This window comes from Manacus vitellinus, unplaced genomic scaffold, assembly GCF_001715985.3.
Source record: "Manacus vitellinus isolate BGI_N305 unplaced genomic scaffold, ASM171598v3 scaffold_15_pilon, whole genome shotgun sequence".
Taxonomy (NCBI): domain Eukaryota; kingdom Metazoa; phylum Chordata; class Aves; order Passeriformes; family Pipridae; genus Manacus; species Manacus vitellinus.
This window is the reverse complement of record NW_021939122.1, coordinates 14538920-14564355: the sequence shown is the minus strand read 5'-3', so window position 1 is coordinate 14564355 and position 25436 is coordinate 14538920. Positions and strand designations below refer to the sequence as shown.

At 39.9% G+C, this 25436-nt stretch overlaps 1 protein-coding gene across 4 annotated transcripts in view; it reads right to left on the bottom strand.

Annotated features, from left to right (window-relative positions):
* ADD3 (adducin 3) overlaps nt 1–25436 on the bottom strand; it is a 62140-nt gene that overhangs the window by 21357 nt on the left and 15347 nt on the right. For 2 of the 4 annotated variants that reach the window (XM_018069300.2, XM_018069302.2), the window contains exon 2: nt 3344–3567. In XM_018069300.2, the coding sequence (XP_017924789.1) occupies nt 3344–3538 (195 nt within the window). In that variant the 5' untranslated portion in view covers nt 3539–3567. Of the gene's footprint in view, nt 1–3343; nt 3568–8013; nt 8276–23481; nt 23579–25436 lie in introns of those variants that run through there. The other 2 variants (XM_018069301.2, XM_008919633.4) reach the window with 2 other exon arrangements.

Genomic DNA, 25436 nt, shown 5'->3' with positions numbered 1-25436 from the left:
ACTCTTTGAAAGACATAGTTAATCTGTATAACAAGCAACATATGACTGCTTAGCAGACAGACAAAACTGTTTTTAACTAAGTTAAGTTGGAAAATATTTAAAAAAAAACCCTAAACAACCAACCCATCTTTTCACATTTTGGATATATTATAGAGCAAGTACCTCAGACCCAAGAAGCAGTAAAATCAGTCCACTGAAGAAATGCAGTACCTTTCCTTTAAAAATAACAACACACTACCTGAACCTCCTCAAACTGAAGACATTACTAAAATAAACCTAAATGGCTTTATCCCAAAGATTGGCCAGCAGTATCTCTGGATGCTTTCAGGCTGCTCAGACCCAGCTGATGTTAATTTCTTTCCACCTTTCTAACAGACACAGAACAGCAAATATGTGAGTGCTATCAGATTGTCCAGGCTGTCAGATGTTCATGGGCTACATGCAATATTAGGCAAACACGTCTGAGAACTCACTGATAATGTCAGGACATTCTCTGTGGGCAACGGTCATAAAACTCCTATGATTTGTTTAAGGCTTATTATGAACAGACTCTAAGACATTAGCAAACATCAGAGGTAATGGAAATAGCTTTTCAGTAGCTTTTAAATTATTTAATTTAGGAAAGGGAAATTGCACATCAGAGAGGAGTAGTCAGACTGCACACTAGTATGTGACCAAACAGCACATCAGAGAGATGCAGCAGTTTGATGTCTGAAGATGTCTGGTTAGGGCTGTAGCCCTTTACAATAACATGCACTGAACAAAATACACTGTGGTTCCTGAAATATATTCTCTAATTTATTTTCTTGCTACAGGATTTAGATTTTTCTACTTGAAAGAAAGAAAAAAGCTTGTTAATAAAACCAGATTAAATCAATACCTAAACTTCCTGCTATATGACAGTGATTAACCCTTTAGGTTTGCACCTTTGCTCAGAGAAAGTGCATGTTCAAAGCTCACCTCAAGTCCATACATGCTTGTATATTTTTAAGACAGTTACCAGCTTTGCTACATACACCTCATATTTACTAATACTTGCCAGAATATGAGTCAATCACTGTTTCTCTGATCTGAATCCATATAATCAAGACTTGGTGAAGATATGAATGCATATATCTAAGACTGGGTGAAGATTTACCATCAAGCAAGCTCTTCTTTAAAATGTTTCTGATAACCTCTCTTCCTCTTCTTCTAAACACCTTCAAATGATATCCTCCTTGCCAACTGGAATAATCCAGAAAAGCAACAAAGTTCTATGAAAATGTCTAATGCAATGTAATTCTGCAGCTACAGAACAAAAACACTAAGCACAATACTCATCAATCGATCCTGAACCTGTGTTACACAGACTGATAACAAGAAAAATACTTTCTGGACATTTCGTGATGAATTTTAAATTCAGGAGATCAAGGTAATTATTTTCAGTCCTGAGTCTCAAGAACAGTATGGTCCATGGCAGCGGGAACCTGGAAGAAATACTGCCCCTTCCATCCCCAAATCAGAAAATCAGTTGTGCAATTTGCTTGATGGACATTTGGTCACAGATACTGTAGAAAAATGCTTTTATTTCCTCACACAAGAAATCACAGCGGGGTTCGTCTAAATTTTCTATATCAAGGGAGAATAAAAGAAGATACTCGAGGGGAAATTGCAGCTCAGACAACTCCTCTTCGTGCCTGATCACACACTCAGCTCCCACGTTCCTGCTTTTCCCTGAGCCAAGCAGGCAGCAGGCCCCTGGCTTATTTGGACAACTGCTCCCTTACACAACAAAAACTTGCAACTTACTGGCAGCTCTAAACAGACACTTTCCAAAAAGTGCTGGGCTCAGCTTCTCTTGCAGCAGGACACTAACAGCAGCCCAGCAGCTCTTTGTCCCTCGACCTTCTATTAAAACAGTTACCTAAACTCAGGGGTTGCTCCTCTTCATACCCCTTCCTAAAATCTGCACCCTGACACTGTATGTATTGAAAAAAACACCACAGAGGCTGCAGCAAAGGGACATTAATTACATCTGGCAGACTTGGCAAAAGGTGCCCCCCAAAATGTTAATGAAATAGTTACACTCATCAGATTCAATACTGCCATCAAAAGGACCAAAAAACAACATACATACAAACGCAAACAAGATCTCTCTAACTTATTTTTACCTCTTAGGCTAAAGATTTAGTCTTTTCTGTGAGTCCTGGCTATTCATTATGTGAATATTTTAATAGGAAGGGAGAGACTCTGATCACATTTTACAACTGAGTGTTTAACATAAAATTATCATGATTTAAGCATTATGCAATACCTCCTTAGAATATTTTCTTTATAAAAGAGCCTGGCTGCAAACCCAAGCTTGCACAAATTGACTTGAAAAATAATAAATTCCTTAGTCAACAGGTTCACATTATACTCAAAGCAACACACAGATCCAAGAGACACTCCAGGACAACACTTTAGCAAACAATCCTGTTATTCATGGATGACTATAATAGAGTGATTACTAACAGCTGTTTGCCATCTTATTACATATGGAAAAGCTTCAAAAAAAGTTACAGAAGCAGCACCCCAACTTACAGAGGAACTGAAGAGAGAAGGATCTGTAAAGCTACTTAACCCCTTCTCAGTCCCCATTATTCTCATTACTCAACACTCCCACAGGCTCACCCTCGCACAGGCCTTGCTTGCTCCCTACGGCTTCAAAATACTAAAGGCAACAGTATTATTTTCCAGTGTATTCATCGAGTTAAGCCCAAAGAATACAGGCATTAAAATATAAATTAAAGCTACTATGAGTGTGGCTCAATAGATGTGATAGAATTATATGTAGCCTACACAAGTATTGAACTTACACAACCAGTAGATGAGTGCCAATATGGCCAAGTACAGGTATGATTACCCCCAAGGACATAAAAAGAACACACAGTCTACCTTTTAAATAAATTTAACTCAATCATAGATGTTAATTAAAGCATTCTTGATGCAAAGGTTAGGTTAATATTCAAACCCAGAATGCAGAACACCAAGTAATACCCTAATTTATTTCTATTTGACCAATGACTCCTTCACTCTCTTTCCTGCCCCTAAGTTCTAATTAAGTACCCTGCAGCCAGCCACATCCTTTTGTAATACTGCAGTGGAGCATAAGAATATAAAAGCACCCGGAGAAAAAACAACACAATAAAGGCTGCTTGTTCACAGACAAAACACTATGCAAACAAAATGCTGGATAATCTCTTTCGTGATTCTTCTTAGGAGATGGTCCAGAGACATTCTATCTAGATGTGACACAGATTTCTTCTTCTAAGTCTCCAAAAATAACACCCTTTCCTTTTTATTCCCCCTTAATGGCACTCACAGGGCTCTGCAGTATCTGAGTGACTCTCTTCCTTTGCTCCATCATGTTGAAGTCCTGTCTCAGGTCAGGAGACATGTTTCTCTCCCGGAGATACTCCGGGTCATTCTCATTGATGCGATCGAAGTACCGCTCTTTGTGAGGCATCGTGGCCGGGGGAGGAGTAGTGACCACCACCTGACTGGCATCAGTACTCATCCTTCAGCAGTGCAGAGGGCAGGCTTCACCTGAAACATGAAAAAGAGGGAAGAACGGTTAACAATTCAAAGCAGGAAATTGCATATAACTTCCAGGTCTGGACACAACTAATGCTCTTCTTCGTGTCCGCAGAACACCATCTGAAATGAAAGGAGACCAAGTGAACAACAGTCATAATCAGAAAACTGTGGAAAAATCCTAGAAAAGTGCTTAAAACCCATTAATAAGTTTTCTGATAGCACATAACCATCACTATCCAAGTTAAAATGAAACCCCAACAGAACACAATTAAGAATGAAATTTGAAATGACCATTATATATTTTATGACAAACTTTCCTGTATCATTTTAGACTGCACTTATCAGCCCCCCAAGGTTTTTATACAGCTCTCCTTCCTGAGCTGTTCAAGCGAACACATCCAGAAAACAAGGCCTCTGTTTAATATCTGCTAAGAGCTCATCTCCCAACTTGAAGGAAGGCATTCCTCAATTACAGCATTTCCAAAGCATCTCATAACTGCAGCTTCAAGACAAGGCATCAGGCCACTCAAAGACCACCAGGAAATTTCTGCAGAGCTCCAGCTGGTGTCCGTACTTTCAGGAGACACTTGGAGACAACTGCAGAGAAGGTTATATCTTGGGTTACACACGATTGAGGTTACATCCACACCAAATAGCTGAGTTTTAGTTTTTCTCCTTTTGTGAGCAATTGTATGCAAAGATTCTCACTGAAGCTCATCACCTTAAGAAAAAAAACACCCCAAGAACTTTCATGTCTTGGTAGAAGGTTCAAAATCTCATTAAAAAACCTGATAAGCATTTTTAAACACAAACAGAACTGGATCAAAAGGAAAGGAGAAGACACCTGTATTTTCATACAAAGAATAAGGCTCAGAAGCACACTCAGGAACACCATTCCTCAAAAGGCTACTGAAGAGGGATGCTTTCTCAGGTTTGAGGAATAAAGAGAAGCAAGATTTGAAGGAAGAGATAGTACATTATGAAAATGCACATTTTAACATGCAAATATCTACATTCAATAATATATGTAATAAAAAATATCTGCATGCAAATATATTTGGTATGTAGATAATTCACATCTTCAGAGGAAAAAAGCCAAAGTGTTAAACAGCGTGGTTTGACATTATGGTATCAGTGGTTTAAAGTGTCCTTGCTCTGTGGCACAGTTCACCCATCCCTCATTCAGGTCACTGCAAATACTGTTTGGGGTATTCTGCAAAAAGTGGAGCATCTGAACTGCTTCAACTATAACCTCACGTATTTTCCAGATGAAACACTAGGAAGCCCTGTCAAAACCAGCTCCAGCAGCCCAAGCCCTCCTCCTGCCTGCAGCAAGTCCTGTCAGTCCTTGTGCTGCACCCTCTGCTGCACAGCCACACCAGGAACGAGGCTGGCAGGAGGATGCAAATTGGTCTTCAGCCAGTTTCCCACACTGATTCCCAAACGGCTTTGCTGACACAATGCAAGGGAGAGTGCAAGGATGAAATCCTGGGGCACTGCAGCCCTGCAACCAAGCATGAAACTCCAGACACAAAACAAGACAGATACCACCTATGGAGCTGGGAAAGCATTAGCAGCTAAGAGCCAAGACAACCACATCTACAATTTTCTTGTAAATTTGGGATCAAGATGAAATACAACAGTTTTTACAAGTTGTAATCGGGTTTGTTCTTTCTGCCCTCTTTTTTTGTTTTGTTTTGGTTTTGAGAGAGACACACACACGTGATCTGGGATGCAATGCTATCCAGCTGCACACACATAGCTCCCAAGAGGTACCTGGCATGCTGGATGAACATACCATGTTCTGGGATGTATAATTCACATCCTGGAGACAAGCTCCATGAACTCTGATGGCTTCATTCCAGAGGCTGTGGAAACACATCGGTGAGTTTTTCATTTGCTGCTCGAGTGCAACATGAGTTCACTCAGCATTTGCTGACTGACCGCGGGGAAACCTGGTATGTGTGATCAGTTTAGGGATGCTGGGGAGAAAACAAGGGGCTTGCTTCAAGGAAGTGAGGGTTTGGGAAAAATCTAGTAGAAGTATAAAAGGAGCTTAAGTTTTTCTAAAGAATTAACTATTGTCTTTCCCAAGTGGGAGCACTGAAGCAGAAGGATAAGCCTCCTGGGTTAGTGCCTGGGACTATGATCACTGCTCAGCTTAAGAAAGATACCTTATAAATGTAATCATGTATTAGGTCTCCACTCCTCTAACCTGAGGAGTGTACCTCCCTCTTTCTCCCCCCACCCAAAGTGATGAGGTTTAAGATGAGAAAGAAAAGAAGTATTAGGAGAAAACACAAGACTTTGAGCTCCCTTGCCAAATGCCACAAGGTATGAAGAGCTTGAGACCAGACCTGTCAGTCTAAGCTGTTCTCCATTTGCGCTGGGCTATGAACCTCCATCTGAGCCACTTTCCAGCACCTGCAGGTAACTGAAAGCAGTCTAGAAATGCAGATAGCAAAAATCTTGCTTGAATTGGTGACTAGCTGTGACTCCCACTCTTTTCTTCCTTCCCAGGAGATGTCTTATCTGATTGTTTTTTTCCCTAAAATGCTCCTGAGTCCCGTTACCCCCAAGTAGCAGACTTGCTCAGCTGCTGATTCACTCAGTTGACTGGATCAACTACACGCATGTCTGAACTTCAAAACAAGTTTATTGTTATTGTTATAGGTTTACAGGACATAATTAGTTCAAGTCCGTTACTTTGCAATTCACTCTTACAGTGACAGAAAAGCCCATTCATCTGTAAAAATGACACAAATGTGGCTAGCAAAACCTAAAATCCACAAAAAAGATTTTTCTAATTGTTTTGGACTTTATTTTTTCCTCTTTCCTTTCAGCCTGGTTTGTTACCTCTAGCCATTAAGATTATAACATTAAAGTCCTTGTACTACAAACCCCCCTCCATTACTGAACATAATATGGGTATTGGGTCCAGTTGTTCTTATTAGGTCTGGTTCAATGCCCGCTCTGTTGGGCCCAGGCTGACTCTCATATAACCCCTACTGTATCCAGGAAATTTTTTAAACAAATCGGCCATTCTTTTATTATTTATTTGCATCATCCACTGATTTCTTTTTAAGAAAGAGGACATTTGTTAAAAATGCGATTGGCTTTTGGGGATCAAAAAATCAGTACCTCCCCTTCTCAGCACAGAACTGGCAATGACACAAAAGTAAGTATTTGCAGAAAACCCAGATACCAAAATCTATGAATGGTGATAGAGGATCCTCTCCCCCTCCCCATTTCTTTTTCTTTTTTTTTTTTTTTCAAGATACTTTTGCCTAGAAATAAAATCAGCTTTGCTGCAAGGCTACTTTTAGCTTTCACCCCTTCCAATGATGTATTTATGAATTGCAGAAATTGAGGTCCCACCTTCCGAAGCAGTACTAGCTAATGTTTCTTCTGCACACTTAAGAGTGGTTCCAGAGACTGGGGCACAAGTAGAAATGACAGACCCTATAGCAACATGACACTTTATCTAGACAGGTCAGAAAGGACAAACACAGAGAAATCAAACAAACTAGGATCTGATTCTATCCTGGTGAGAGACACCACTCTCGCTCAGCTGAGACACAATTTAGTCCACATTTTGGCCTAACATGCACATGCTGACATGCTAAAAAGAGATTCAAAGCATATGGAAGAGCAAGTTGCCCACCCATGGTTCAAGTGTTCCAAAGGGGAGAAGAGAAACTAAGAAGAGCAAGTCAGCAGGGATAAACTTTTGTTACACAGAATCTTCACGTCTGCTGAAAATACTTTTAGGGACCTGTGAAAGGAAGAGGCTCACAAGCTCTTGCTACAAAGTAACTTGTTAATCTAACTCTGTTTCCCCCTTCTAATTCTGCCCTCCTGGTTCATGCTGAACTCAATTCTGATACAAAAGAAAACAGGTCGTGTCCTCCCGTGCTTTGATGCCTTATATAGCTCATGGGTTTGGCCTCCATATCCTGTTCTGTATTTTATACTCGTAACTGGGCTAGAGAGAAAGTAGAACATTCCCCCTCCCACCCCATCAGGAAACTGTGTATCTCTCTACTTAGGAGTAAGTTCTATTTAACAAAAGCTTCCAATTTATTCCAGGAACTTGAAACTGTTGATTTTAGGTTGCAACATTACATCCTGAGCATCCCTATCTGACAGTTTGTATAGTCTAAGTAACATGCTGTGCTGCTTTTGTTGCAAATAACTATTTTGAATGTCAAATCACAAAAGAAAAAAAGATAATAACGAGGTCAGAGAAACAAGAAGTACTAAAGAAAAAAAGTGCAAGAGACCAAATGCAAGGAAAATTTATCTTGTCAAAGAACTCCCCGGAAAGAACTGACTTGATATATTTATATCTTTCATAATGTACTGAATGTATATAAAAATAAATACCACCACAAGACAGAGTAACAGAAAAGGGACCAAATCATTACATCACCTAGCAACGGAACATTAACCTACCTTTTATGCTGATTTTTTATGGCTGGTTTCAGACATCTCCATTTTCTCTATGCAGTACAATCCATCTTATTGAGAGTTTCCAGCCCTGCAAACCTGCAGTGTGTGCGCTGCATCATTAACAGGAGCAACTGATCTCAGGTCTGAGCACTCGAGTGAGACCACACTGCGTGTGAGCAGCTCCTTTCTGAGGAGCACGTTGTGCTATTCTGCTCTCGCTATTTCTCGTCTGCTTGTTTTTAAGGAACACTCTGCTCTTTCTTCCCCCCACCCTCCAGTATCTTGTCTGCCAGGAGACTTGTTGGAAGCAAACTGGGTGTCTCTTCATCTCAGTTCCAGCCTCCCTATGAAACAGGCAGGTTCCAGTCTGAATCAAAGACTTGGCTTTAGAGAACACCTCCAGCTGCGTAAGTAAGCTGGCAGAAACACACACACTTAAGGAATATGAGGGAATGCTTAACAGGGACAGGGAAACATGCAGGAGAATATGGACTGAGAAAAGCATCACCAGTGCTATTTTCTTGCATTAGAAAGTCAACTATTCGTCCTTCCTCGTGTAAATCTTAGTAATGACATAGAATTGAATCTCTTTCAGGGCAAAAAAAGTAATTAATTTTTTTTAGTCTCCTGATCAGGACATCAAATACTATAAATATCTGACAAGGAGCTGACAGATTGTTTTTTAAATTCTTTTTCTTTTATTTATGTTACAATGGGTTTGGGTTTCATTTATATATCTTACTTTACACAATGTTCAGACATTAGCATTTTCTAAATGCAATTTGGGGAACTGAAAATAAATAGATAGGTAGCATTTGTTCAAAATTATATTAACTGATCTTACTACTACACAGTGATTCTGTATGCTGGCACTCAAGCCAAACTACACCCTTGAATTGACACAATATAATATTTGCATTAAAAAAATAATCGCACCTTCTCTCAACCTTCCCAGCCATTCCATCTTTCTCCCTTTATCACATCTTCATATTCATGCCAGCAAAAGCTTCCAAGGTCAGATGGTGGAATGGGTAGGAAAAACTACTCTATGGCTGAGTTGCAGAGGTTTTTTGCTTTTGTTGTTGTTTGTTTTTCTTGTTTGTTTGGTTTGGTCTGTTTTGTTGTTTGGGTTTTTTTTAATTTTTTTAAGTGGCTTTATTTTTCAGCTGTATCAGTTCCCCTGCCAGCTAATTGCATATCTACACAAATGTTTGTTCTGAAACAAAGATAATGATGATACAGAGGTGTCTAATACCACTTCTTCCAGTAGCAATGCAGCCATAAACAATTTGTCATACTACAGCCCAAACCAGTTACTAATCAAATATTCTAATTCAGCGCTGCATATTTAAGTCCTTCTGCTTTTGAATAGAGCAAGCTAATAATTTTATTAATCTCTTTTCAGACACCACATTAGAGAGACTATATGGCAGCAAGATATATTTTTCCTAAGAAGTAGGAACTTGTGTGTATTTGAACACAGGTTTTGTGTTGCTGTGTTAAATCTAAAGCATTATTTTTGCCCAATTCTATAGCGCCATGTTAAAGTCAACATGAATATTCAAGCTGTGCAACTTATGCTTTACTCAGTGTAAACTGGAACTGAGCCAGATACTCTCTATTGTCAAGAAGTGAGAACTAAGAAATTGCTGAAAACCATCCAGAATATGAGGGCTACATCTCTACCTTTAACTGAAGATGTGACATTTCTTCCCCATTACAGAAGCCTCCTTGTAATGCACCCAGACTGTAGCAGGTGCAATCTGCACCTCCACATTTGCAGGCCAGCCTGCCAACATTTTGCAGCACAAGCGGTGGGGGAAAAAACCTCCCAAGCCTAGAATGATGGTTTGATGTATTCAATATGCTCTACCACATGGCCTTAAATGCTATTTGCATGCATTGAGTCTCATAAGTGAACTTGCCTGCTTAACCCTGTAGCCCCAAACTACTTCATTCATTCACATTTTAGTATTCCTTCACTGCTGTGTGAGCTTTTCATGATGGAGAGAACCCTTGATCAGTGAATTACGCAGTTACCCTTTTTCTAAGAGACAGTGTGATAAAAGACAAAACTGCTCTCAAAAGCACAGCCTCTAGAATCTAGATCCAGGGTCCATCCTGCCTACTATGGAACCTCTTGTGCCAAGGGAAGGCTGTTTCCATCACTGTGTGACACTTGAGCAGTCGGCAGCATAAGGGCTTCCTTGCCACACTCCACAAAATGTTTTCTTCTAGTTAAGGTTGTACAGACAGTAAGAACATTTTGAGATTATGCTGTTCTGTACAGAGAACATTAAAATCAGAACAAACCTCATCACACAAGCAAACTGGTTACTGAGAAGTAGCAGAGGAGGAATCCAGAGTTAGTTGGTGAAATGATTCACACAGGTGACTCCTGCATCGCAGCAGCAAGGGGTGGCTGAACCATAAGAAAGCACTGAAATGTCAGAGTGGTAAAGGGGGATTCGTGTCACATGCTGATAATTCACTATAAATCCTCTGTACTGCTGGACACAGTTTGCCATACCAGTTCTCTATAACTGTATAATAGAAGCAAGTAAGAACTAATAATCTGTAACTTTGAAGAGACACAACAGATTGTGTCACTAAAACCTCTCTTTAAGAGAAGAATGTTAGTCATACAGAAATATCACATTGGTTTGGTTTTGTCCCTTTCTCTAAACTTGTTCCTTGAAATTTTTTCTCTTTGATAGTTTTATTTCCTCCTTTTGTTTATTTGTTATTTTTAATAACTACCTGGTTCACTGAAATATACCAGAAACAGTTTGGAAGCTGATTTATATTTTGCTCTTATGTAAATTTTATTTACTCATGTAAGTGTATGCCTTTATTTTGAAACAACATTAAGCTGCACTTTGGAGTACTGATATTTATTTGTCACCTCTGCTTGGGTACACAGGGTGACTGGTCCTATGAAACAGTGTGGACAGAGACTATTTCTAAGGCAATTAAAAAAACCCCACATCTCCTTCAATTGAATAAAACCACCAGAACATCTAATACATTGAATTATTAAACTGTAAAATAGTTTCTGTACTCACTAGACTTGAAAAGCATGTCAGTCCTACCTCACACCTACTTTTCCTCTGTTTTTCTCTCATCTTCGATGTTAAACTGAAGTTCATGAAAAAGTACAGTAAAAAATTAGTTCTATGATGAGAATGTAAATTTCTCCTGGTTTAAGCTATTTTCATAGAGGAGTATTAAATTAAAATTTCATGCAGAGGATATGAGATCACTCAAAATATCTGAACATTGAGCTTAAATAATCTGCTTCTATCCAAAGGCAAGACTGCTGTTTGGGAAGCATGTCCTCACCGTAGCAGAAAGCTAAGGACATGTACTGGAGCTGCCAGGGAAAAGAAAACCTCTCCCTATAACATATGCAAAAAGCTGCTCTCACACAAAGCACAGATGCACTGAATGACAACAATGGAAATGAAGTTACTTCCCCTCCTCTAACATTTTTCATCTCACTATGACTTTGCTCCAGGATAATAATTCATCTGCCATTCACAGAAAACCCCCTCCCCCCTCCACTGCTCCAGAGGATTTGGTAAGGACCAGAGCAGCATGAACTGCTGCAGATTTTCAAGTTGCAAGTGTTTTGAAGCTGTTCTGAATGCAGAAGACCTGTGGCAGAGGAGCCAGCCAGCACAGTGATGGCAGCAGTGCCATTGCTCTGGTCCTCCCTCAGCCAGTTCACAGGCAGCAGGAATGCTCCACCTGCAAGAACTCAACCAAGTCTCCTCTGAAAGTGGTTTCTTTTGGCAAATCCAACTGAAGATACAAGCAGTGGCCCTCTCCCAATGCCACCTCGAAGCTTAGGCACTAGAGGGAATAAACTGCATCCAAATATAAACATCATGGGACTGCAGGAAGGCCCAGGCCCCCCCAAGCTGCTCCCATCAGCACAGCCCATGTCAGAGCTGACCCATGGAGCAGAACTGGTGGGCTCTCCTAAACTGGCAGTGTATTTTGGCTCTTGCTGACCCTGCTTTGTTATCCTTCTTTTACAGAGAACACCATCTACCTACTCACGTCAAACCCATTTGCTAATAACAAATATTATTAGCAAATATTGACATACTTCAAAGAATCCATCCGTCATCTCAGCGCTTATTGGGAATTAATGTCCTATATTTACCCATTCCTGACACCAACTAGTGCAGAGGGATACAAGCAAATTATACCGACAGAGCAGAAATAAGATTATTTATTTGTGTTTGACCTTTTCTTAAGTCATGGAACCCCTAAAAATAAAGTCAGGGAGCTTTAACTCCTAATGTGTATTTCAATTTTAATAAAAAAACAGAAATGAAAGACATAAGACACATATATCAGTTTTCATGAGGAATAATTGCTTTTTCCTTTTGGTTTTAAGAATTCTGATGAAATGCAAATGCTCCACCACCAAAGAGGCTTCAACTTTTGGTTCTCACAACCCTGTGCCTATTCATGCTCCAAGAGGACCCAGCAAATTACAAATGAGAGGGGAATAAGAAGTTAGGACGGTATTTTTGATTTCATTTAGATTCAGAGATACCTGGAACCTTGATAATGAAAAAGTATGTCAGTATTTTCCAAAATATTGCAACTTTAAGACAATAAAAAGCACTTTTTTATTTTTAAGGACTGATCTCCGCTTATCTACATAATCACTTGTGCTTAAGTCACCTAAAAATATTTCACGAGTCAGTAGACAACACAGAGCTAAATTAAAAGATTACGTTCTGGTGGCACTTATCCGTACTAAGCCGTGAAAGTGCGCAAACACATAACCCGCACACAGACAGCGGCTGAAAAATCCCCCTGAACCTTTGAAAAAGATGAAACCTGGGTTCCTCCGTAGTATCAACTAAGAACTTCTCTGTGAGAAAAAAACACGTAACTGGAAAAGCTGATTGCAGTCAAAACAGACAAAACCTTTTGTATTTTGCAACACTTTATTTCTCTGACAGAGCCTCCAGCTTCCTCTGGTGACTCTTTTCTTGGGGTGTCCCTGAACAGATGCAGGGGAGACAATTACACTCTTTATGCAGATCTACACAATCATGGGGTAGAAGAAGCAAGTTTTTATGTAAATATTTTTTTTAAAATCCCACTGACTCATACCAACCTGGAAAGCACTACCTGGAGTAACAAGGGTTGCTCTTGGCAATCTTCAAGAGCCCTCCTCGGTCACTGGTACAACATGTGACCTTAGAGAGCCGGGAAAACTTATCGATGCCAAGGCACATGAAAAGCCTTCGTGATTTATGGCAGTTTGATTATCCTGAGAAATGTCATGGCCAAAGCAGCTGCCTCCTGCGTTTTGCTGGAGGGTCAGAGGCTGCGATGGTGGGCAAACCAGATGATCGACACGGGGCAACTGCTGGATTGTACAAATATTTACACGAACAACCGATCTCGTGTATGGCAGCACGCAGCCAAACCTTTTTATAGCCCAAACCCCTGGAGTTCCTCTCTCTTCACATCAAATCCTGACCTTTACCATCAGCAACGGTTCTGTCTCAAACCCCATTTAAGACCACCACCGTGCACTGACCATACAGAATTGCAGCTCAACACCCTCTGTAACTCGTAAGTGAGGAATGGGAAGCCTGGCCAACAGCTAATCTCAGTAGGATATTTGTAACTGGAGGCTTGGGGAAAAGATGAAATTGTGCCAGGTCTTCGATCATAAAGTCTTCAGGACAAATTGTATCTTTATTTACATTATGCACCACACCCTGCACGATTCCCCCCAAGTTCATCTTGGGACCTCTGAATCATGCTGACATAAATTTTAAATAAAGAGCAATAACACAAGTCACATTAATACACCAATATCAGCTTGACCATGTCAAAATAAATTGGCTAGCGTCTCAGAAAGGGAATTTTAACATTTTACTGACTTATATGTCATTCTCACATTAAACAGAAAACAACAGCATTTAAAAAAAGCTGATTTATGATAGTTACAGTCAAAAACTCTGAATATTTTAGATGAAACAACAATCGCATATGTTGATTTCAAATATGAACAAGAGGCTTAGTGGAAATGTTATAGCTGTCTTAAGGTTTTTAACTGGAATTTAAAAATAGTAATTTTAGGGATTGATGCCAGCCAAGTCCAGGCCTGACTGTGCAGGAGACACATTGCCAATGATTTGCCATGAGAAGCATGGAAAAAAACCTAGGCAACTCAAGAAAAAAGCTACACCTTTACTTTAGTAAATGCTCCAAAAAGCAAGCTCAAATTGAGGTGTAGAGGGAAAGCTCTGCTGATAGGATTTTAACAGCTTCTATCAGCCATGGGATGGCATAAGGGACAAAAAACTGTAAATCACTATATTCAAATTATTCTGACAAGTGTCTTCTGTCACCCTATTCAAGACTTGCTTTTTTACTGCATTATCAGACTTAATTTTGCCTCAATACATGGAAAAATTTTTCCCCTCCTTGGTCCATTTACAGATATGAATGTTCATGAATGTTAAAACATAACACAAAAAAAGTTAACAAATACGCAGAATTTGATTTAGGTTATGGGGGCATCCCTAATACCTACAAAATTATTATCTTCAGAGGACTTAAGTTAAACACACCTTATGCTACAGTTTTTCATGTTTTCCCGGCTGACTCAAGGCAATCCTGCCCCTTGTGTTTCAGCTCCCCACCTCTCAAAACACTATTTCCCCCTAGCTGTGCTAGCACACCTCTCCAGGAAGCTTGAGTCTACACTGGTTACACAAAAGGATCAGGGTTAAAAATAATCTGGGCAAGAAGGGCAGGGGAAAGTGTGGAGCAGAGAAGGGCCACAAAGGCCTGGCTGCCCTCACCATAAGTTCAAAAGGCAGCTACTTTATCAGCTGTGTTCAAAGCATGTTGCTTTAATTATCCTTCCCAGGGAAATCCCTAGGATTTACGGTGGTACAGAAACACTTTTTCTGTGTATAGTCACATGGCTAATATTGTCTTCAGCTTGCTGGAAAATAATTTTAAAAAAAACAAACAACCAATTACCTAACTAGTAAATACAAAAAATTTCATTTGCTTTCAATGTTTAACCTATATAATTATGTACATCAATCTCAACTGACTTGGCCTGAATTTGACCTGCTTCTTGTCTCTGCCACCTTTTGCTCATGATACTCGAAAAGTAAGTTGAATTTAGAGAGCCAAAGGTCTTCTACACCTTCAGGAATGGAAAGTTACTTCACTGAATCTCAAGCAAGCCTGTCTGAAGGCAGAGGGTTATTTTGGACTTAACCACAGAAGGAGACATGCCCAGAGCAGTAGCCAGCACATCCCTGAACGAGAGCTGAAGATTTACTAACAAAAGCTTTGGTAAGACGCACACTGAGGGGGTGAGTCAGCACCAGGCACAGTAGTAAGAGTAGTATTTTAAAAGTCAAAAGTAGAATATAGAAATATTTCATAATTAGGTTACTATTATTTCCCAGTGCAAGCAAGCAATTATCTACTGTTATCCCACAATTCATCTTCTCCGTCGTTACTCATAAGCACTGGAAACTTGCATAAAATAAAAGACACTCCACAGCAAACAACTCTGGTATCACCAGACCTGGCATGTTATGCAAAATCCTGGGGACTTGCAAACATCTGTGTTGGTTGTTTCTAGAATGCAAAACCAGCTGACATTGAACACTTGTCCTAGAGATTCACCCTCTCTTTTGTCCTAAGCAGTTCATGAAGCATGTTTTCGTGTCTAAAAAGGAGAACAGAACTTCCTGGCAGCCAAGGCGGCACAAACACCATCCACCAGAGACTGCTTCAGAAGACACTTTATACTACTGTATTGGCACACAAATGAAGAAAAGCTTGTTCATGGTTTCTCCTCAAACCACGGACTTGAATGAGCTGCAGCACCAGTGGCTCAGAATCCCAGTTGCAAAGACCTCAGTTATAATTTTGAAGGCACATACAGCCTTTAATCTGTCACACATGCAGCAGGAAGGACTCTTCCTCAAGTCCTTTCCCAGCAATTCTTCCAGTTTTGACTTCTACTGTTTTTTGTTTGTAATTCCAAGAATATGCTGAAGCCAACAGAGATACTAGATGGATCCATCTCCTAGATAAAACTAAAAACGTAAGAGTTGTTTTATTTGAATTTCCAAAGCTCATTTGTAAACCAGGCCTGAAAATGCTATTTGTTTATTTGCATTCCAACTTGTTTATATTTATATTGAATGCAAGTATCAGACATGTTACCCATGGGATGGAGTTCAGAGCCTGAGTGCAGAGAGATGCGGGGGCAAATTTTTCTCTTAACTGTAACATTATGATTTAAAAGCAACAAATTTAAAAATCAATTAACAACTGTAAAAATTACATTGTTTTCTGAGCTATAGTGATGTTTATTTTTGAATATTTGAATAACTCATGGAAACCATCCTGGGTAAGTGGAATTTCAGTTCATATCATAATTACTGATGATACAAAAAATGCTTGAGACTAGACAGATCACATCTGTTTGAGGAGTGAAGGTAAGTAACATCTCTTCTAGGTCTTTCAGTTATTTTTTTCACTTATGTATCGGGCATTTTGTGGAATTTTTTTTAAACATCTGTAAAAACCTAACATTGTTCAAAGCATTAAAGATCTCCACATTAATGTAAAAACATGCCAAAAAAATACCACAAAACTTGATTAATAAAGTGCTGAATAATAGGTGATTAGATGCTTGCCAAAGGCTCATTCATGACAGCTCTCACAGACGTGCTGGAATGTTGTGGAGGACGACACCGACCCAGGGCAGCCAGAGCTCTGGATTAACCACAGTGGGGATGTGGAGGAACCACATCTTTTTTTGGAACTCACTTCTTAATCCAAAGAGGAAAAAAGGAATCTGCAGGACTAATCTGGTCTCAGGAGTCTGATCTCAAAGGTTTCTGGAAGTGTTGGAATGGGTGCTGCTTTTAGAGTTGGGTAGTATTTAGATTTTTTTTTTCCCCCTTCAAGATGCATTGCTCTAACTTGCTAATTTATTGCATTATTTTGGGTAGGAGATAGCTAGATTTCAAATTTTTTCAATTTCAGTTATTGAGTGATGCTTCCAGTGTGTATTGAAACAAGCATGTCAGATGCCATTTGTGGGTTGCTAAGGGTTTTTCATTTTGTTCTTTTTAATTGCCTGGCAAATTGCTAAGGAATTTTGACTTCAGCCTGCCTCATCAGTATTGTGTTCTCTCTCTGTGATAAATTTTCAAAACTGATTAGAGTTTGTGCTGCAAAGCAGTCAGGATGAAGCGATGAAAAGCATACAAAGTTTTGTGCTATATGAACAGACTTGAGACTTCTGGTTTCAAATCCAGAAAACTGGAATTCATAATGAAAAACACTCCTACCTGGCACACAACCCCCATCCCTCACAGAGTGCAATTATACAATTATGCTATATGAAACTTGAAGAAAGGTTTTCATTACATCTATCCTGTGCTCATTTTCATGTCATATTCAATGTGTTGTTTGCAATCATGTGATATTGGGCTGGAAGACTTGTGGTTTCTACAAGACTAACATGGACGGTTTATTTTTTTGAAGTTATTTTTATCTGTCACATTCCTGAGGCACTGGATACAAGGCTTTTAATAATTACACATCTGATATCTAAATAACAAAACATGAGAAATAAGTAAACAAACAAATCCATCCCTTCCTGGCCCCTCCTGGTATGGTGCAGCAGGTCATGGGCATGCCTAGCTGTCCAAAAGTAAGTCAGCAGTATGCTGAGCTAACAGCACATTCCACCTTTTCATTCTGTAGTAGAAACTATTGCCCTCAACAGTAGATGCTCCAATTTGGCTGTTTCATCCTTGTGTGGGATATCCACAAAAAGTAATTACTAAGTGCTGCTTTGTATAATTGAGACAGCACTTTCACAAGTTCAGAAACACAATTAATGCCAAGGTTACTTGCCTATATTAGATGGGAATATCTTATGCACCTAAGAGGTTGTTGCACTTTTTTCAGCAAAGCACGTTTTATTCTTTAAAACTGAGAATTTAAATTGTCTCGAATCTGCAAACTTGATTACAAGTTCAATTGATTATGTACACTGAGCCTGGACTTGTTCTTTAGTCACTGCCCTATGATCAGATGGAATGAGCAACTTGTACCTCTGTTGAACCTGTGCATCAAAATCCTACCTCTTTGTCTTCTAACCAGACATCAACTTTTGTAATGCACAAATGAATTACGTTTTTACCTTTGTACCAAGTTTGGCTCAAAGTAACCAACAGGTTCAAAAGATAGGTGGCAGGAAGGAATATATGCATAGTGTGATCAGGTAAGATCTCATGTTCATAGAGCAGCAGGTGAACAACAAACAGGTACCTAGACCTCTCTCTGATCTGCAGCAGAAGCCCAGACATGAGATCAGCCATCTGAAATAACCTCCCATGATAATTAAGCTGAACTTGTGAACAAGCACAATTTTGCAAACATGGGCAGTCAAAAGGAAACTCAGATAATGCTATAGAAGAGTCAATACTTCTCTTTCTTCTTAATAAGTAGCAGTTGTGCCCATGGTGGGTGTACTTCCTGAAACATGAACAAAGCAATAGGTATGCCTGGAAATTTAAATTTAAAATCAGCATGAACTCTCAAAGCATACTAAAGGCTAGCCAGTGTTAAAACTAGTGTCTACAAATAGCATAGGTTCATATTTCTAAGAGGAGACAAACATTCAAAATTCCCCACGTGCCAGCGAGCAATGACCTGAGTTAGTTCTACCTGAGCAATAAAAGCATTCAACAGAATTGAGAATTGTACTAGTAGGGGCAGAATGGGTTGATTGTTTTTTTTGTGCCCTGTTCTTCCACTGCCAATTGCACCATTATCACTAACAGAAAGATAAATCAATTCAAATAATGATATTCAAGTGATCCTATGTAAAAAAAACTAAAATAAAAACCACATTTTCATTGTTATTCTTGCAGCTCATCTGGCCTCCTCAGTACAACCACGACAAAAGCTTAGGCAAGGGTGGATGGGGGGAAAGGAGGGGGAAAAGAAGACTAAACCAAAAATCTGAACAAATAGTTTCATAGGCTCAAAGTATCAGTTAAGAAATATAGCTGCTCTGAAACACTTAAAGGGAACACAAAAGGGCCTCTACAATAGTATAACCTTTGGCTCTGTCTGCTAGCATCACAGTTTACATGGTTTCCATGGAAACCCTCTGCAAACATATGAATGTGCTTGTTGCATTAGATGTCGAACAGAAAATCCTTTGTGGCAACTCTGGAGGGCCATGGCCAGTGCCAACCTCCCAGAGGAATAATGCCCTTCACTATGCCTTGCCCAGCAGGCTCATGACACACTCGCTCACATGGCACAGCTGCTGCCATTGCTTGTTTTTCCTCAACTGATGCAAAAAAAAAAATTAAAAAAAAGGTGCACATCATAACTATTAAATATTTCTTCCCTCATGGATAGCCCATTTTATTTCTTCCCTCATGGATAGTCCATTCTGCCCCCATCAGACTGATGGAAAAGTCTCTGGTTCTGGACTGTCAGATGCAACCCAGGAACTGCACAGTGAGGGCCGACTGGGAGCCTTCCAGCAGGCTTCCAGTCAGGACACTGGGGAATACATTTGCATATTGAGTAGATAACTACCCAGGAAGGGGATGCCAGAATTCTTATTACGTGTTAGAGAAAAACACATTTAAAAAATGTACATACATTTACATACTCAGCATACGACAGGTACACCAGTCCAGAAGATAAAGGTAGTTTCATCACCTTGTTAATTCTCTAAGACCAACTGACTTTCAAATAACTCACTGGATGGGCTCCTCCATCAGCATGGGAGGCAGGAAAATTCTACCCAAGACAGATTGATGAGTCATTAGGAAGGCTGGTTTCTTTATTTGTTGTTAAGGGTATGTGTGCAAGTGAAAGCTGAAGGACTAAGAAACTGGTTTCTGCTTTACAAAACAGGAGCTACTGGCAAACATCTGAATGTTGTGTCCCTTCTGAATTTCCTCAAAATGCATGTCTACTCTGCAGCTCTATATATTTTACCAGCATTGAAATATTAGTGCTTCTAATTAAAATGCACCTTTAAGACTAACGGCCCATAGCTGGAACATACCTTGTTCATAGATTAAAACATTCCCCTACACCCTTATTCCTCTGAAAAAACATATTCTTAGTTCAGTATGTTAGATATTAGAAAAAGGTTCTTCATCCAGATGGTGGTTGGGCACTGGAACAGCTTCCCCAGTGAAGTGGTCACAGGACCAAACCTGATTGAGTTCAAGAAGTGCTTGGACAACACAACATGGTGAGATTCCTAGGGTGTCCTTCACAGGGCTAAGAGTCGGATTCAGTGATCCTTGTGGGTCGCCTCCAACTCAGAATATTCTGTGATTCTGTGACTCTAATTTCTGAGATATCAATGGCATAATTTATCTAATTACTTACAGATGCACACGGTCTCAGGAAGGATGACATCTCCAAAGGCTACATTCAAGACTAAATCAGGTCTCTGGACTGTGCATGGATGTGACAGCCTGCTTGTGCCATTCTGTGTAGGACTGGGGAGGCCACCACCTTTCTGCTTGTGACCGGACACTTCACCTGCGATTCAGCCATTTCCAGCCCCTTGGAGTCACAGTGACAAAAATCAGCAATGTGACAGTTTTGTCATAAAAGCTGAAGAATGAAGGAAAACAGATTTCATACCAGAAAGAAAAATCAAACCAAGGGCTTTCAGCTCTGCCAGCTCTCTGTTTCTATGTTTACTGCTCTCCTTTCTCATGGGCAGCCCTGAGGGGAAGCCCTCTGTGCTCTCTCATGGTCACCCTCACCTCACACCCACCACCAGACCAGGCCTCCACACACTGGCTGCCAAATTAACTCTGAGGGCAGCCAATCTCTCCTCTTTTAGCCTCGCCTGCCCAACACAGTAACACGGGGGTCACTCAAAGCCTGTGTTGTTCCAATGCTCTAATAACCTATTGTTCTGCCTTTGCCTCGGCGAGATAAAACGAGAGGCAGCGTTTTCTGAGGATAAGCAAATTCCCACTGTCGGCCAAGGGCTCGGCCTCACATCAGGGCCAGCCTGTCCTGCGACTTGGTGGGGAGATGGTGGGTTTGTTTTTGTTAGCAGGAGGTGTTTGCAGGAACATCTGCTCAGGGAAGCAGTGGTGTGGCTCTCGCTATCATCGCCCGCAGGCCCTTCCCGCGGATCTGTGCAAACCCACGTTTGCTCCCTCTGCACGTGGCTCTCACTATAGAGGTACTACACTGACATTCTCATGCCTAAAATCTGGCTCCTACCTGATGGATGTTTATGATCTGCTCCCTGCCTTAAATTGCAGAAGGATTGAAAACCTAATGGTTGCTACTGAGCTGCAGCAAATTTCCAAGGAGAGGGGAGCCACAGTACAGGTTCAGGGCAGAGAGACTATGACAGTGGGGTTGAAGCACCTCCAGCATCATATCCACCACATTACAGGTAGCAATGTTTAAGTGCTGGGATGAGAGAAAGGGCACAACAGGCAGAAGTTAATCCAATAACACAGGAAGTTATAAGATTGAGAAGTCACTTATTTTATATTTTCACCACATCCTCTTGTCCAGTAACGAAGTTCACTGAACATCATTAACGTCCCACTAATGAGACATCCAACTGCCCAGAACACAGCAATAACGAACGTGAGCTCTGTTTCCACCAAATCTACCAGAAAGATTTGTAAGGCTCTGCTTTCCCACTGACATGAACACATGACTCCCATTAGCCTTAATAAAGGAAGAGAGCATTCAGTGGGAGAGAAATTTCCCAAGGTTGCATAACTGAACTGTGGCATGCTGAAGACAGTATAGACGGCTAAGAGAAGTCAGCAGTCCCAAAACTACACTGACAGGACAAATTCTTTCATTACTTTCCCATTAAGCTGTTCAACTTTTACCACAGTTAGGAATTCCTTGTTTTACGCCAGCGAAAATACTCAAAACTTTTTATACCAAGAAAATGGAAAACCAAATTTTTTTAATGCAACAGTACATCAGGTAGTGGGAAGTTTAGATTCTATTTTTAGGATGAAAAAAACAACTTCAGATATGCACTTTCTTTATCTTAATACATTGTCCCTACATACTATTCTTGACTCCATGGTATATAAATTCTTACTTCTGTAACAATGCAAATTTTTTGACAGGATGACAGGTTAAAGTTTATCTTTCAGGCTGCTTCCCTTGCCCCAGTCACAAAATTCTAGTTATGTCAATTTATGTCCCTTTCAGTGCTCAGTGAGGCGAGGAAATGGAGTGCCAGAATGTGGAAACAATGCAAAAAAACTAATGCCAGAACTGAGTATCTGCCTCCTAGGCTAAGCTCTGCACACCCTCACAAAGCTTTGGGATTAATGCTACGTATCTCAAAAGTGTGTTTAAGAAAAACCTTAATTCCAGATGTTGAAAGTATGATTAATCTACTGAAAGTTAGAAGCTTTTTCTTCATCTTTTCTCCCCAGTTCAAGTTTATAAGTTTATGTATTTTAAAAGTACTTGAGTGTTTTGCCTTGTTTTGTTGGGGGTTTTTTGGGTTTTTTGGGGGGGTTTTTATGGAGGGGTGGTGGAGGGGAAGGTGGGAGTGGGGTAGTTTTGGACCTTAGAAAATTAAATTTTATGGACAATTTAAAAATTGTTGGTCATGTTTATCATAAGAATCTCTCTGACATAATCCAAGACATTCAATGCTATTACAGTATACATTAATGAAGGCTGCCTTATGCACTCTGCTATATCTTTAAATGAGAACAGACCTCTCCATTATCTATCACACTGCAACAACTTATACAGGAGAATATCTAGTCTGCTGTTAATCACCCATACTTACATAAGTTGAACTACTTTGACACAATAAGCAGAAATGAAAAACTACAGTGCAACAACTGGTGTAACTGTGTGACCACTATGCGCTGTGTTCTAGAACCATGTGTTAAAATGTATCTTACAAACTAAATCAAGATACCTATTTGTACTCAGCTTTAAAAAAACAAAAACAAAAAACAAAACCAACAACAACAAAAAAAACCCCAAAGCCAAACTCAACCACAAAACAAAACCAAACATATTTGATTTATTTTATTTCACAGACTTAAAATTAAAACCTCAAAGGTCACTACAGCAACCCACGGTACTGCACCACAGCAGAATCAGCCCTGTGCCCCATGTGGTTGTGCACAATTTAGCTGCCAACATATACTCAAAACTCTGAGCCCAGTCCTAATGAGGCTGCTGTTCTGGACTTAAGAAGAAGCAAAATCAGATAACATTCCCTTAAAAAAACCCCACAAAACAAAACACACAACCCAAACCACCCCATAATATGCAGAACAACCAATGTTAAAGGAGTAACTGATTTATGGATACATAGACACTAAGTACAGCGGAAAACTTCATTAGAACACAGAAATCATAACTCACCAGCCATGTCATGACCCTGAAGACAGAAATCACGCAGGTCTCAAAATACACTCAAAATACAAGACAATTTTCTGCAGCATCCATCCCCAACCCTTCTGTCAAATACACAACTGCAATAGCACAAAGCATCTTTATGACAGGAATAAAAGGCTCTTTAAATGCTCCTTTTATTTTTTATTGAATGAACCCACTCTTACACAAAGTTCGCTCAACGATGTCTCGAGCTTTAGTACTGCCAGATCCTGTATTTCATTAGTCAAATACCACTTGTAAGTCACATACAGAACAATCTGAAATATTTATTAATTGCATTCAGTTTCTTCATGTAGCAAGTCAGGTGGTTGATTAGGACACTGAACTTATTACTATATTGCTATATGTAGTTGTCAAGAAGATTAAAATCTTTTTGGTGTTTCACCATAACTGACCAAACACTTCTCTGCTCCAAGTCACTGGCAAAACCCAAAGGGAGTTTAGAACCAAAGCCACAGACTCCTCCCAGCTGCAATGCTAGTTTCAGCATTTTGTGTGGTTGACTCTTCTCACAGAATTAGTAATCTTTACTAACAGATCAGTAATCTTTCCTCCCTCCAAGGAAGCACATTGCACCACACCTCCCAATTGTTTTAGAAGTACACATATACAAAGACCACAGTTGAAAAAGATATCATCAGATGTGGTGAGTCCAGAGAAATCTTGTCCTAAATATTTTTCAAGTTTATTCATGAGAAAAGGGTGGAGGAAGAAACCACAGCTGAAAGATTCACAAACATGAACTCATTTACAGGTTTGCAAAGCAAATCATGCCACCAACCTGTCACGTAACCCAGAAGAAAGCACAGTGCAGACTCTGGATCAAAATATTCACTGCTGGATGAAATTAAATTGCCCTGCTACTATATGAGTTCCTTAAAACTGGCTGGGTTTTTTGTCTCTCTTAATCTCTCAGTCAGACAGGCACTGGATTAAAGCGAAGGCAGAGCAGAGAACAACCAGTTTCTAAATTTTAACAACTTCTTGCAATGCAGGGTAGTTAAGAGCACTGTTCTCATACACTGTTTAGTGCTTTGAAATGAACACAGTTGGTTACTGGCCACAAAAGCAACTGCAGCTCTATAATTTCTTAAATATTTACTAATAAGATACACCAGAGTACAAACCCCAGAACAGTATTCCTGATACTCAGATCTTTCTGTCAAAACACAAATAGACAAAAAGACCTTCTGGCAAAACCACTCCAGAATGCTTTTACGTTTTGGTTTTGAAGTACATATCTGCCTTTTTTCCCCTCCCTATAACACCCACCCACTCTTCCAAACAAATAAGTATTCCAGCATTGCACAGGAATTTTAATTGTTTCCATAACTTCTGTTTGTTACCTGCCAAAAAAGTACTTTATATGACAGATATGGGACAGGGTGCCTATGATACATGCATATTTATCAATACATATAACACATATATGTTTTATCAAAACATATAAATACAGACATATATGCATACATATATCATACGACTTACGTAACAGTGAACTTTTATATAGCTATAAAAACTAGAAGGCTTTCAAAGGGGAAGTCTTCATTCTTTGAAGTAACAGCCACGATTCAGATATACTGATTCTCTGGCTCAGATTTACAATTGAATTGCTACAGCTGAACTTCCTGCATTCCACGTGAGCCAGACCTGGTTTGGTGTCCCCTGGTGTGCTATTAGCTGTGACAGACGCAAGGTCGCAGCGGATATCCCTTGCATGGAAGGCTGAAAAAATAGGATGCACTACTTTGTACTGGCTGCAAGTACAGTCCCACAGATCTCTGCAGCAGTCTCTGCAAGAGTTTGGCTGATGTGGGTGCTGTGACTGAAAGTCTGGCTCCTTTCAAGAGTTGTGTAATTTTTATTTATTTATTAAGATTTTGGTCTGTCAACCCTTCCTCACCCTGCACAGTATTTACCAC